This window comes from Rana temporaria, chromosome 12, assembly GCF_905171775.1.
Source record: "Rana temporaria chromosome 12, aRanTem1.1, whole genome shotgun sequence".
Taxonomy (NCBI): Eukaryota; Metazoa; Chordata; class Amphibia; order Anura; family Ranidae; genus Rana; species Rana temporaria.
Window position 1 is genome coordinate 127896955 of NC_053500.1, and position 15367 is coordinate 127912321.

Here is a 15367-nt window from a genome sequence, read left to right on the forward strand (position 1 = left end):
TGGGAAGCTGAGTGTTCCGCCTATCACGGACGTAGGAGGTGCGGCTTTTGAAAAAAACGTACGGCCGCGATTCTACATGTCTTAGGATAAGGTAAGGATGTTAGGTTACCGGCGTATAAGACGACCCCCGACTTTTAAGAAGATTTTAAGGGGTTAGAAAGTCGTCTTATACGCCGGAAAATACGGTAGGTTTTTATTGGTGATTAATCACCTCCCCATTTTTTTTTTCTTGCTGAATAAACAAAAAATAAAAAAGCTGAAAAGTTGGAGAAAGTGTTTTGTTTTTCAATTGTGTTATAACGTTTTGCAAAACAATTTTTTTCATAAATTTAGGCCGAACTGTGTACTTCTACATTTCTTTGGTTACTACAAAAAAAAAAATCGTGTATGTTTAGTCTGTAGGAAAGTTAGTTCACAAACTATGGTATGTATATACAAATTGATCAGTTATAATGTACAGGCGGCCTCCTCATTTCTTGAGGGTCAAAAATGCCAGGACAGTACAAATTACCCCCCCCCCCCTTTTATTTTTTGGCATGTAGACAGTCCAAGGTATGTATTAAAAGGCATAGCACGATTTTGGGTGTGTGTGTGATTATATTATATTATATATATATATATATATGTGTGTGTGTGTGTGTGTGTGTGTGTGTGTTAGGGGTGTTGAATATAATCGATGCATCGCGATTCGGGGGCCCCCGATTCGGCATCGATGCATGTGGCCCCAATAATCGATGTCGGGTGACGTCATCCCGACTTGCCCCGCCCCTCCCGGGAGATCGCTCCGAGCGCGTCTAATAAAATACCCATTTTGCATTAAATGCCGCTATAATACACTATATGGCCACTGCTGCATGTACTTTTTAAAATACACAGTGTTTCATACTTATATTGCTGTCTGTATATTCCGGAATCCTCTCATGTTAGCTCCGGCCCGCCTCTCACCTCCTACGTCTCAGCCCCGCCCGCCTCTCTTCTCATCTGATAGCTATAGTACAGTCGGTGGGCGGGGCTGAGAACTCCCACTGAAGTCGGGAAAGAGGAGAACGAGTGGTGAGAGGCGGGCCAGACAGGACAGAGTCACATGTGCGGAAATACAGAGATCAGCATACACACAGAAACGAAGGTATGAGAAGCTGACTGTATATATTTTAAACAGCACATGCAGCAGTGGCCATTAAATGGTTTAGAACGGCATGTATTGCAAATAGGGGATTCTTAATTACAGCAGTATTCTTTCTCCTCCTCCATGTGCTCTATGTTGACATTTCTCTGGTGTCCTAAGTTTGCACATTCCATTGTGTTAACTCCTAGTGTGCTGGAATGTGCGAACTTGGGAAGTCAGGGAAATTTCAACACAGGAAAAACTTTTTCTAGTAGAAAAAAACACTGCGCAGAATACAGAAAAAGTGCTGCCAGGTACCAAAAATTATAGATACAAATTTAAAGCTAAGTGAAAAAAAGGGGAGGTACAGCGCAAAAAACTAATGTAAAAATTGAAAACCTGCACATGAGGCGCAGGTTGATATGTTAGTGGTAATGAATTAATGACACTAGAAAAAACAAATGTATATAATCAATGGTTATTGGATGTAACATATGAAGGATAAACCCAATAATTATGACATATAGCTGGGAAATCTTCAGATAGTGCAAGAAAAAATTCTCTCAACAATACGTGCCAAAAGATGAAATCAATCAAAGAAATCCAAATAAATATGGTGACGTATGAGTGGGTGAAAAAAATCCACAAATAATGATCAAGTGAAAAGCTGTTGAATTATGGGTTTATCTTTCATATGTTACATCCAATAACTATTGATTATATATATGATTATACCATTGATTATATACTGGCAACATAATTCAACAGCTTTTCACTTGATCATTATTTGTGGATTTTTTTCACCCACTCATACGTCACCATATTTATTTGGATTTCTTTGATTGATTTCATCTTTTGGCACGTATTGTTGAGAGAATTTTTTCTTGCACTATCTGAAGATTTCCCAGCTATATGTCATAATTATTGGGTTTATCCTTCATATGTTACATCCAATAACCATTGATTATATATATTTGTTTTTTCTAGTGTCATCAATTCATTACCACCAACATATCAACCTGCGCCTCATGTGCAGGTTTTCAATTTTTACATTAGTTTTTTGCGCTGTACCTCCCCTTTTTTTCACATTCAAATTTCAACACAGACAGTACAGGGAACTTGCTGTGAATTATAATCCCTCCAGACCTCCCAGCAGCCACATTTGTATATTCCTGTACCCTGTAGTGCACTAATCACTTTTTATAGTGGAGTTCCACTGCTTTTTAGTTTAGTAAAAGTCAGCAGCTACCAAAAGTGTAGCTGGTGACTTTTATTAAACCGACACTTACTTGTCCCACGGTCCAGCGATGCGACCGCACAGAGCCCCATACCTTTCCCCGCTCCTCTCCTCAATGCCATCATATCTACTGTGGGCACCCGGCCATGATAGCTTACGGCTTCATGGCCAGGCGCGCACTGTGATCTGCCATTGGCCAGCCAAACTTCTGGGACCTGTGTCCCAGAAGATCGCTGGCATGGAGGGGCCACCTAGGGCGACAGAAGGAGTCACCTAGGCAGCCAGGACAGGAAGTCCCACTAAAAAGAGGACCCCCCCCCCCAAAAAAAATGATATGCCAAATATGGCATGTCAGGGGGCGAGGAGTGCTTAAAGGAGAAGTTCCACTTTTGGGTGGAACTCCACTTTAAGGGAGTGAGGTTATTTTTATTTAAAAGCAGAGTTCAGTAAAAAAAAACATTAAAAGTCAGCAGCTACAAAAAAAAGTATCTTCTGACTTTTAATAAAAAGACACTCACCTGTCCCACAATCCAGCGATGTTGCCACCCGAACACTCCATTCTGTCCACGGCGCTGGCAATACTTCTGTGGGCATCCGGCTGTGACAGCTTGCAGCTTCACAGCCAGGTGTACATGTCTCACTGCGCTGTCCTGCATAGCTGGGCAATCTTCTGGAACCTGTGATGTGTCTCAGAAGATTGCGGGGAGGAAGGGCCACCTAGGCGGCCCAAGCGGAAGTGAGAGCTCGTCGGTAATCGTGATGCATCGTGATGCATCGCCGAATCGAATCGAATCGAATCGTGGACTTGATAATCGTAATCGCATCGAATCGTGAGACGAGTGAAGATGCGCAGCCCTAGTGTGTGTGTGTGTATATATATATATATATATATATATATATATATATATATATATATATATATATATATATATATATATATATATATATATATATATATATATATATATATATATATATATATATATATATATTCTCCCCTTTTGGGATTATTATATTACTGTAAGAAGATACCATACAGAAAATAAAATAAAAAATGGTATCTTAGTACTTTGTAAGTTTTTGGAGCACTCTTTGACCAGCATTGTCTCCTTTCAGGCGAATGAGTCTCGTTCAAAGCCAAAGGAGAAAACCGTAGAAAGCACTTCACCTCCTGAGAGGCACAGGGGAAAATTTAGAGAACAGAGAAAATCTTCAGAGAATGCCACCATAGAGAAAGAGAAACCTCAAAGCACAGATAAGAAGCCATCCCAGCCAGAAAAAGACAAGAAGCCGATTGCCACCGAAAAAGTCAAGCCCCCTGAGAAAAACTTTGTGAAAAATGAGAAGGAGGACAAAGAAAACATATCGGAGAATGAGAGGGAATCCCCCGCTGAAACCCGTGCGGCGGAGGAGAAGGGCGGACAGACTGACAACCTTAAAGCATCACTGGAAAATGGAGAGCGGAGGAGGAAACGGGAACGTTCATCTTCTTCTCTGCCATCTGGTAGGCGACGGCCAAGCTGACTTCCTTTCTTGTACACAATGTGAATGACCAATATTCCTCCCAATGGGTGTACTGGAGATTCTGAATTCACTAACTGGTTCTAAATGATTGCAAATGGAATATAGATTAGGAAGTGTCTTTGAGGCATCTGTCTGTAGTGGCCAATACAATCTTTTTATTAATGCTTGTTGGCTAAGTTAAAGTTTTAGCTGTCACTTATTAAACACTTCAGCCCCGGACCATATTGCTGGTCAATGACCGGGCCACTTTTTGCGATTCGGCACTGCGTCGCTTTAACTGAAAATTGCGCGGTCCTGCGACGTGGCTCCCAAACAAAATTGGCGTCCTTTTTTTCCCACAAATAGAGCTTTCTTTTGGTGGTATTTGATCACCTCTGCGGTTTTTATTTTTTGCGCTATAAACAAAAATAGAGCGACAATTTTGAAAAAAAATTTTTTTTTTGCTGTAATTAATATCCCCAAAAATATATAAAACAATTTTTTTCCTCAGTTTAGGCAGATACGTATTCTTCTACATATTTTTCGTAAAAAAGAAATCGCAATAAGCGTTTATTGATTGGTTTGCGCAAAAGTTATAGCATCTATTAAATAGGGCATAGTTTCATGGCAATTTTATTAATTTTTATTTATTTTTTCACTAGTAATGGCGGCGATCAGCGATTTTTATCGGTACTGCGACCTTATGGCGGCCACTTTTGACACATTTTTGGAACCATTGGCATTTTTATAGCGATCAGTGCTATAAAAATGCATTGATTACTATAAAAATGCCACTGGCAGGGAAGGGGTGAAGTATGTTCCCTGGGTGTGTTCTAATTGAAGGGGGGGTGGGACTGACTTGGGGAAATGGCAGATCGCTGTTTATACATTGTATGAACGGCGAACAGTAATTTCTCCCCCTGACAGGACCAGGAGCTGTGTGTGTTTACACACACACAGCTCCCAGTTCTCACTCTGTAACGAGCGATCGCGGGTGCCCGGCGGTGATCGCGACCGCCGGGCATGTGCGTCGGGGGCGCGCGCCTATTGGCTGCCTAGCGAGATGACGTATAGCTACATGATCTCGCGCAGCAGAGCCGACCTGCCGCCGTATAACTGCGGCGGCTGGTCGGCAAGTAGTCAAAATCAGCGAGACTGTGTGGGGCTCCATTTACACAGCTTTGTGTGTGAACTACAAGCCCCATCATCCTTTGTGGATTTCAGCTTCTAGTTCTCCAACTACCATGGTGCTGTGGAGCACCATGGTAGTTCATTAATGCTACTGTGAGTTTTTATCTTATTTGCTTGCCTGTACGGAATGCATGGGCACACAGATGTACAAAGATCTGCAGGAGACCTGCATGGCAGCAGTGATCTTCTTAGTTCATTGATGCTTCCTGTGAGTTTTTATCTTATTTGCTTGCCTGTACGGAATGCATGGGCACACAGATGTACAAAGATCTGCAGGAGACCTGCATGGCAGCAGTGATCTTCTATGCCTTACAAGCAGGGGTGCCCTGCCTTTTTGAAGCGGGGGGCCACTTAAGTGACTTTGTAACTGGTCATGGGCCACAATGAGTGGGAGCGGGTGGATGACAGGTACATGTCCGCTCTACATATGCAGAGCAGACATGGACACAGCCCACTCTCTACTCTATGCGGCATCTGATCCACCCAGATGGGAAGAGGACCCTTCCTTCCTTCCTTCCTTCCTTCCTTCCTTTTTTTCCTTTATTTTTTTTTTTCCTTTTTCGGATCACAATTGAAAGTGGCCCAGTAAACCACTGCAGAACAGATATGCCCATATATACACTGTGATTTTAGTAATTGTTATACCTGAAGGGTTCCACATGTACTGGCACTTTAAGGCTGGCTCCACCCAGCAGTGATGACAATGGTCAAGGGGCATAGTAGCCATCTTGGAGAGAGCACATGTAGAAAGCAGAGATATGTATTGTCCTGAGATGCATGTTGCAGTGTACAGCCTGTACTGAATAAACATCCATTGTTCCAGACCAGAGTCTTGTGTCCCTCACAACACAGAGGATATAACCGTAATAAACTTGCCTTTTAATAACACTCTTTAATTTAGGTATTGCTGGCTGTTGCTGTCCCAGGCAGCGTGCATTTGGTGCTACGCCTGTGACAGGAGCTATACAGGAAGCATCGGCGTATGTGGCTCTGCAATCGCTTGCTTCCTCTACCACCAGCTTCATTCATAACACTTGATTCTCTGGGATAGAGGGCCCGGCAACCCGTGATCTTGGCGTGCCGGCCTACTATCCCAGAGCAGGAGGTCCCGGGCCACATTTGGCCCCTGGGTCACTGGTTGGGCACCCCTGCCTTACAGGCTCCAAAAAAATAATTAAATGCACTTATAAAGTGAACTTCTCCTTTAAGATAGGTGCACCTAACTGTATATTTTGGCCCTGTTTTCTGTTTAAGCTGCCCCCCTCCAGGCAAACTGCTAAACACACAAAATGTATGTATGTGGATTTTTTTGTCAAAGAATTTGTATTTCTGCTCATCCATTCCTGCGATTTGTACAACAAGCAGCTGTATAAATAATCACATGATTGGGAATCGTACATGTCGTGATGTAATCTCTGGATCCTGAAAATACTAGTGGCAGCCAAGTTCTAATTCTGAGCCTGCACATGGGACAACATGGCAACTTATTTCAAATATGTTCGTTTTATTGAGTGGTTGGTAAAGTCTTCCTAAATTTTTTTTTTATTTTTTTTATCGTGACAGATTCTTCTTCACAGACCCTTCAACCAGTCACATTGGAATTGAGGAGGAGAAAAATCTCTGTTGGCTCTGAAATTCGTCCCAAACGCCCACGCCTGGAGAAAAGTAAACTTGCATTTTGTCATTTTAACATTTAAAAATCATACATGTTCGCTTTTTTTTTATTTTTTTTTGTCACCCGTTTAGAAAATCCTAACGAAGCAAATGCGTTCTTGGTGGTCTTAATGGTGCCGTAGTTGAAAATACTGTTACTAGTTAAATTCCACAAAGCTCTGCTGCTACTCCATTAGATCCAGGGAAAATCATTTCTGTGTGTGTGCTTTTTTATCCCTTTAAAGTTTATGGGGCAAGAAAATGCAATATGCTGCACCTTTTAAATAACGAAATAAAAAAATCTCACTGTACCATGTTGATGTAAAGGGGCACCATTGGGGTTGCCACCTTTTCTTCAAGCCAAACACTTTAGCGGCATACGCCAATTTATTTTAAGGGGAAACGCTGTGGACTCTAGTGTAAAGAAGAACTTTGATGTAAGCAGGTTTGCTTACATCAAACCCCACTTACTTTAGAGTTCCCAGCATTTCCCCTTAAATTGGGGTTCCCAAAGCTGCCCCCCCTCCCACATCAGAGTCCCCTTTATCTTGGTGTACACGCTCGCTCATGGGCAGGAGAGAGAAGGGAAGAAAGGGAAGACTTCAGACATTGGAAGGCGAGCTCACTCAGCCAAGGATGGAGGCTCGAGCACTGACACCTTTCATCTACAATGTATCTGCCAGCTGCTGAGCTTGATTTTTCACACATCCCTTTCCAGGGATTGGAGTTTGGGTGGGCATACAGAGGGGTAAGGGCAGGAAGAGCAGAAGGGGATCAAGCGCTCTCTCTCTCTCTCTCTCTCTCTCTCTCTCTCTCTCTCTCTCTCTCTCTCTCTCTCTCTCTCTCTCTCTCTCTATGTTTGGGGGTGGGCCAGTGGTGTTTTTAGGTTTTGTGCTGCCCTAGGCCTGACTAAACTCGTGCCACCCCTTCCTGTCAAGGTCACACACCTTCCTGTTTAAGATATAGGTGACCATGCCAGTGTCCCTTGTGTCTGCACCATCCCTATCATACCTGCAGCAGTGCTGCCACTTCATGGGGCGGCAGACCGATTTGTCTTGTGGCCCAGTCCACCTCATAAGACTGGCGCAACACTAAAAGTGTAGTGCAAGCCGACGGGGACTCTCTTCATGCTGCCCCCCTAGAAAGTGCTGCATTAGGCCTGGGCCTTGTTGGCCTAGGCCAAGATACAGCGTTGGGGTGGGCCTGGGCCTTGTTGGCCTATGCCAAGATACAGCGTTGGGGTGGGCACACCTATGTACTTGGTGGTTGTGGTGCTCAGTTACTTGGGGAACCGCACTCCATTTTCAATGTGTCTGGGTTTCAGGAGGTCTGCACCCCTAATCCGCCATCAGCTTTTTTGCCATCTTAAGTTTTTTTGACTTGCTCAGTAAGTTTAAATGTACACACCGTAGCCCCCCCCCCCTTCCCAACATGCAACCGTGCTTGGTCCTAGCTAGTGCAAGCTGAATTTTGTGGAAGGACGTGTGTTTCCCATATCTCAAATGATCTGGTGCCGTTTTCTTGACAGTGAGTATGGAAAAGCATGTATGGCCTGCCTAAAGTACCTCCTGTAAAGTGAAGTTGTTAAAACGACCCTGGCCAATACTGGAAAAATTAAGTATTCGACACCCCATTGTAAAATGTAGATTTTTGTTGTATAGTTCACAGCTAATGGTTTTGCAGTTATCAGTATGTGATTTTTTGATGTTTGGGGGAAATACTTAAAGGTTAAAAAAAAAAAGTGTATTAATGTTAGAGCCTGGAAAGATGCGCACCCTCAATCAGCAGATCGCGGGTGCCATGCAGGACTCCTGCACACTTTTCCGTCTATCTGTCTCCTTGTACGGGCAGACAGGTACTCAGACAGGAAAAGACAATCAATTAGCAGAGCACCCAACAGTGCCACAGTAGTTCATTGAAACTCCAAACCGACAGCTGCAAGGGACTTGTTCCCTATTCACAGAGGGCTTTGAATGAATGACGTGGCCGGGCATTTAGAGCCCTGCGCGGCCACATGATTTTTCAACCAGTGACAGTGGGCAGCTGGAGAAGATGCCCGCCTGCTGTCACTGGGGAGGAGGGGGGGGGGGGGGGAGAGGCTGCAGTTGCCCAAAAGGTGACCTTTAACCTAAGATGGTGGAGAGTTGGAAAAATTATATTTTTGTAATTCAGTGTGCTCATTGAATTTGGTTGTCATTTGCAGAAAAAAATGTTACTGTAGATCCACCTTCAAAAAAGGAAAATGGGTCTGATGAGGATACACAACCTCAAGAAGAAGACGAAGAAGCTGAGGAGGAAAAGGATAGCAAGCCCTCTCCGATTGAGAGTCCAGAGGACCAGAATGCTATGGAGGTTACCACGTCTGTTGTTGAGACAGAATCCTCACCGGAGTGTAGTACTTCACCAGAGGAACAAGAAGGTAAACAGTTTGTTCATCTAACAGTTAAAAACTTCATTTTTATTTGTAGTATTTAAAGTGATTCTAAACAGTGTAGTGTTGCCATAGCGCATTCCCATAAATCATATACACTCTCACCGGCCACTTTATTGGGTACCGGGTTGGCCCCCTTTTGCCTTCATTCTTCATGACATTCAACAAGATCTTGGAAACATTCCTCAGAGAATGTGGTCCATATTAACATGATGGCATCATACATTTGCTACAGATTTGCTGATAGAGCACACTCCCGGAACAGTCAACGGCAGCTTACTAAAAGCTTATGGACACTTCTTAAAGCGGAGGTTCACCCTAATTGGTAACATTTCCTGTTTAAAACCAGCTGCCATAGTACGGTCTGTATCCGTTTTTTTTAATCGGCCTCCTTACCTTTGAACAAGGGGCCTTTAGTGAGCTGTCACTCACTTTTCCCCGCGGGAGAGGGGGCGTGGTTTTCAAGATCCCCCATCGGCGCTGTCTCCTGGGAGTTAGTCCTGAGAATCCCAGGAGACATGCTGTGTTCTGAAATCCCGCGATATCTCGCGGGTCACGTGACTAGTAACTTGTCTGCTAGTCACAGCGGGGGGTGTCCTTTTCAGGACGCTGCCGGCCGTTGTCCTAGCAATGGCGCAGTGTTGACGGCGCTGCTCGCCGTCACACTGTGCGTGCGCGGGATAGAGCGGTGAATGCTGGGACAGTATTCACCGCATCCCGGAAGGGCTTCAGGAGGGCTTCAGAGTGCCCGCAGTTAAGATGGCAATGTCCATCGATTTTTATAAGATATTCTTTTATGGGAAATCGTCTTGGTAGCGGCTGCGAGTGGGAGACTGGTGAGTACAATTTTCGTTGTACCATCAGCATTACAAAAACGTCTTTAAAAAAAAATACGTTTTCCCGCGGAACTCCCGCTCTAAGATCAATTTTCTGTTCAAGTGACAGCCAATCGCAGCGGTCACGTGGTCACAAGTCCTGTCCTAAGAGGTTTGAAATGCCAAACCCCTAAAAGGCCAGGCAGGAGCTGGCGCCAAGGGGTTAAAATTAAGCTCTTTTTTTTTTTCTTGGTGAATGAGCATACTATCTCTCACCCCCATAGTGTTTAGCAATTGGAGGGGTGGATTGTCATGTACCACTGTGTATACGCCCACATGTGACTCTATATAGTCACATGGGATGCACAGGTAAAGGGGGGGGGGGAGTGAAGAGCTTCGAGAACTGAAATGAGCATGCTCAGTAGAGGACACAAGCTGGTGTACACAATTGCAGACTGCAGTGTGGACATAGAAGATGGGAGGGACAGTTGGAAGGCAAGATCAACCAGGCTACAATAAACAAATGCTTTAGTGGCTTTGTGAGTATAATCACTTTGTATAGTGTTTTTTCATAGTCTGGGTTTAATGACATTTTAAATTTTTAATCCCTTTAATTTGTTTAAAGTGAAGCCAGAGGAGTGTGCCTTGGCAGAGAAGCCAGAGGAGTGTGCCTTGGCAGAGAAGCCAGAGGAGTGTGCCTTGGCAGAGAAGCCAGAGGAGTGTGCCTTGGCAGAGAAGCCAGAGGAGTGTGCCCCGGCAGAGCCTGAAACTCCCGAAGTGAAGGAGCCGCCATTAGTAGAAGAGTCGGTAGAGCCTGTCGAAACCAATGTTGTGAATGGCGTTCCAGAGGTCAAACCAGACGAGACCAAACCAGAAGAGAAAGACCCTCCTGTACAAGAAGATGCTGAAGAGGTCCCGGCTGTCCCCGCAGTAGCAGGTGAATACTTCTCACACAGATGAGGTGCCATTCTGGTTTCCCTACAGAAAAACACTTTAACCCTTGTAAATTTATTTTCAAACGCCTATATTTGTTTGTAGAGGGATGGCCTATTGTTTGTGTGCAATGCTTTATCGTGTATACCTGGTAATAGACCAAATAGGAAAAATTGCTGCACACCAACATCCAACCACCAGGACAATGCCAACGGACCCAGAGGTGATCACGTTTCACATACATTGTGCTTCAAAGGGGTTTTAAGAAGCACAATGTTTGTGTGAAACGTCATCACACCCTTGTGCGTTGTCATAGTCCTGGTGGCAGTCTTTCAATAAAGCTGTTGGACGATTGTTGGTATGTAGCTAATTTTTCCTATTTTGTCTACATGTTCATGTTTGTGAGCCAGAGCTAGCACCCAGCCCTTCTTTTCTGGTGGATTATCATACTCTCCTAGATCAGCGATCTATTTCATTGTTCCTACTAGGGATGAGCTCCGGCGTGTTCGCACACTCCACGTGCAGAGCCCGCCAGGAAGTCTGCGCGGCGCTAACCACAGGCAGGGAGACATTGTCCCGCTGCTTGGCTGCAGAGATCGGGAAATGCCTCCCTGCCTGTGGTTAGCGCAGCACCGTGCAGACTTCCTGGCGGGCTCTGCACGTGGACTGTGCGAACACGCCGGAGCTCATCCCTAGTTCCTACCTAGTAATAGGCGGCTAGTGTCCAGTGACGTATGTTTGGTTGCTTTATTTTGGTGTCGGCAGTGTTGTAGATCATGCAGCTGGGAAAACGTATTGACTCAAAAATAATGCTGCGTATATACAACCATTTTTTTTAATTGGTCATTTAAAAAGGCTCCAGAGCATTTTTCACAACGTGAAAAATGGGCATTAAAAATTTAGAACCTGCTCTTCTTTATTTTTTTGCACGCTTTAACAATGGAGGAAAAAAACATGCATGCTCAGAAGCAAGTTATGAGAAGGGAAATTTGCATAATCAAGCCCAAAGGGTGGCGCAATTTGAATGGAACTTTCCCTTTATAGTGCCGGCGTACATGTTGTACGTCGCCACGCTTTTCTCGAGCATTTTTTTTTTACGATCATGGGTATGCAAGGCAGGCTTGACAAGAATCACGTCAAAACTTTTTTTTTTTTTTTATGACATTAAAAACGGTAGTGTGTACGTGGCATAAACCTAGGGTAGGAAATGCAGACACTACTGTAAGTGGGGAAAAGGGGGTCAACGATGCCCATGCGCAGTCGGCCGCTGCAGTCGGCGGCTTCCACTGTGTAACAAAGCCCCGCCGCCTCCTCGTCTGTGATAGACGGAACGCTGTTTCAGTTTCCCAGCAGTGAATCAGTGTTTCGTCTATGACGGACGAGGAGGCGGCGCGGCTTTGTTACAGTGGACGGCCGTCGACTGCAGTTAAGACTTGCACAGCGGGAGACTCGAGTATAAGCCGAGGGGAGCTTTTTCAGCATAAAAAAATGTGCTGAAAAAGTCGGCTTGTACTCGAGTATATACGGTATCACTTTTTCCATTCAGGCCAAAGGGACAGACTCTTTGATGTGGCACCCCCCCCTTTCACTGATGTTTTCCTTCCCTATGCTTCCTCACTGTCGGAAACCTCAAATACTGGATACATCCGGGTATAGGGGAGCTTGTGACCTTCCCTTCTCCCAGGATCCAGTCTTTGGGCATGAGCAATGTTCTACAAGGGAGAAGGAAAGGTCATTACCCTGTTTAAAAATGTAACTGCACTTTAGTTGAGAAATTGTGTGTTTTTTTTTACTAACTTAATTGCAGGTTCTTACCCTTTCTGATCTGATGAAAAAGCTATTTTGTATCACAGTGGGGGAGATTTACTAAAACTGGAGCACTCGGAAGCTGATTGGCTGCCTTGAACAGCCATGCCAGATTCTAACTTCAGCTAGTTCTATTTAAGTTTTGGCAATAAAACGTGGCAAGTGATTGGTTCTCATGCAGCAGATTTTGCACTATACAGTTTCAGTAAATGACCCCAATGTAGGTTGGCAAGGCTTTCTACTTGTCTGATGTAGTTTTAAGCATCTCCACTTCCTGGCAGGGGAATTTGGGCACGCCTCATTATGTGACCCAGGTTGCAATGCCTGGTGCCTAATCCACTGATCTCTAGGACCAGGTCTGGTCATGCAGGGGAATATAAATTTGGGGCAAGGCTGCTGCAAATTGAGAACTTCTGCAGCAAAAGTTATGCATTAACTCCAATGGGCACCATACACTTGCCAAAACTCTGTAATATGAAGACCTACCTAATCTATCCAGTTTGTTCTCCAGTCAGGCCGGCCCTTGCACTGCAAAGTTGGTAGATCTAAAGGAATATTGTATAATCAGAGTGTAATGTGTGTGAGTGATCTATACCAGGGATATGCAATTCGCAGACCTCCAGCTGTTGCAAAGCTACAAGTCGCATCATGCCTCTGCATGTCATGCTTGTGGCTGTAAGTCTCGCTATGCCTCATGGGACTTGTAGTTCTGCAACAGCTGGAGGTTCTCAAAGTGCATATCTCTGATATATAAGTTCAGGAATTTTTTATTTTCTATTTTTTTTCTTTTTTATAATGCAGTTCTTGCATAGATCTGTGGGGTGGATTAAATAAGCGGTGGCACCAAAGTGTTGTTTGTTTTTTTTGCACAGTAGCTTCAGATATCTGGTCATATATTTTGATAATGCATTAAAGTGACGATTTGCCAAGTTATATTCCTCTTAAAGAACAAAAAGCACTTTCTGCTATATGAGGATGCCTAGACACATCTGTGACCCATAGCTGTATATCTGAAGTGTGAGATCTAAGGCTTTGCTGCCTCTGACTGCTAGTCTCAGATTTGGAATGAGGTTTGGTGATTTCATTACTGTGCAGGTAGACCACAACAATACTGGTGACTAGGGCTTTGCCCTCTGCTTAAAAAGGGTGTAAACCTCAGAAAAAAAATCCTCATTTATGAAATGCCTTTAAAACAAAGCTGTTGCAGCGGTCCCACTGCACACTGCGGTCACAGCCGACATCTTTCCAGGAGCTTCTTCCGGGTTTGCATGCTCCGGCGCTGTGATTGGCCGGAGCCACTAGGCGGTGCACAGCCTCGAAAAGAACGGCACCCTTTAGAGCGCATGGGTCAGTGATGTCACTGGCTGCATGCACTGAAAATATAGTCTAAACTTTACAGGTTTAGGAGATATTTTCAATACCCATGCTGCAGTACTCTCCTCTGATGCGAAACTGTCCTATGTAGAAATGAATCTCTGCCAATAGATGTTTTCTGTGATGAATGATGGCCAGCATCATTCAAATGGCTGTGAGCCAAGACCCTTATGAACCATCCATGACAGGGGTAGTGAATTAAAATTCACAGGGGGTTCGGTCAGAAAAATTTTCTTCTAGTGGAGGTCCGAGTTTCATATTGGTGCTATGACTCCACGTCACAGATTGGGTCCCCCCTTAGACTGGTCCCCTCTTACAGACAGGTCCCCCCCTAGAAAGCAGACTCCTGTCCTCATAGCATCACAGCACTCCCCCCCCCCCCCTTCCCCCTCCACAGAACCCTACCTTATTTACACAAGATGTGCAGTGCCGCCGCTCTGGACAACAGTTGGGACTTTTCAAGGTAAAGGTGAGGGATTGATTGCTAGGACCGCTGTGTAGCAACCAATCAAGTGCTTAACTTATAAAGTCCTGCCCTTTGTCCAGAGTGGCCGCACTTCTCATCTTGTGTAACTAAGACAGGTGGAGGGCAGGTGCAGTGCAGCGATCCGAGGGACAGACAAACCCGTGCGCGGCACGCCTGCCATTTTGTGAATATAGCGGTGGGCGAGCCAGCGGCGGAGAGGGGAGTGGAACACGCAGGCAAACTATTTAGCGAGGCTGCGGTCTGAGTAGTATGGCTACTGGGGCCGGAACCGGACAGCAGTCCGCCATTTAGTGATGCCTGATCTATGGTCATGCTGGGTTGGGCTCACAGCACTGAACGTAGCTCATACATAAACAGCCTTCCCTGCTGCAGTAAGGACCACCACTGGATCGAAATATGAGGGGCCAATGTTACCGGGGCAACTGAACCTGAAGATGCTTAGGGTATGTATTTGGGGGTCTTGAAGGGGGGGCAGATTCTGGAGATGGTGCTTAACTATATTCTATTTTGTGCTTGGAGTTTTAGTAATTTTTGCATTTTAATGTTTTCCTTTGTAATGGTCAACTATGCCCAAAACATAGGTTTCAGGTCCATTGAATCTCCCTCTGGCTGCTTCTGTTCAGACACTGATGGCGAGATTTCCTTGTAGTGGGTCATTTTCCACCCTTTCTCAAAGTCCATGTCTACAAAAAAAATTTTTTTTACCTTTTTGGAGAAACCATTGGAATGCGACCGCTATTGGCTTTGTAACTGTCAGTGAAATTTTGTGGGTATACCTTGTCACTGAAGTCAGAGGGGTGCAATGAAGAAATACGTTTTTGGTGGAGTTGGC

At 44.7% G+C, this 15367-nt stretch overlaps 1 protein-coding gene across 8 annotated transcripts in view; it reads left to right on the forward strand.

Annotated features, from left to right (window-relative positions):
- The window catches only part of PHF20 (PHD finger protein 20), a 104235-nt gene that overhangs the window by 52063 nt on the left and 36805 nt on the right, over nt 1–15367 (forward strand). For all 8 annotated transcript variants that reach the window (XM_040330634.1, XM_040330636.1, XM_040330638.1 and 5 more), the window contains 4 exons: nt 3459–3846; nt 6600–6701; nt 8893–9108; nt 10561–10872. In XM_040330634.1, the coding sequence (XP_040186568.1) occupies nt 3459–3846; nt 6600–6701; nt 8893–9108; nt 10561–10872 (1018 nt within the window). The remainder of the gene's footprint in view (nt 1–3458; nt 3847–6599; nt 6702–8892; nt 9109–10560; nt 10873–15367) is intronic.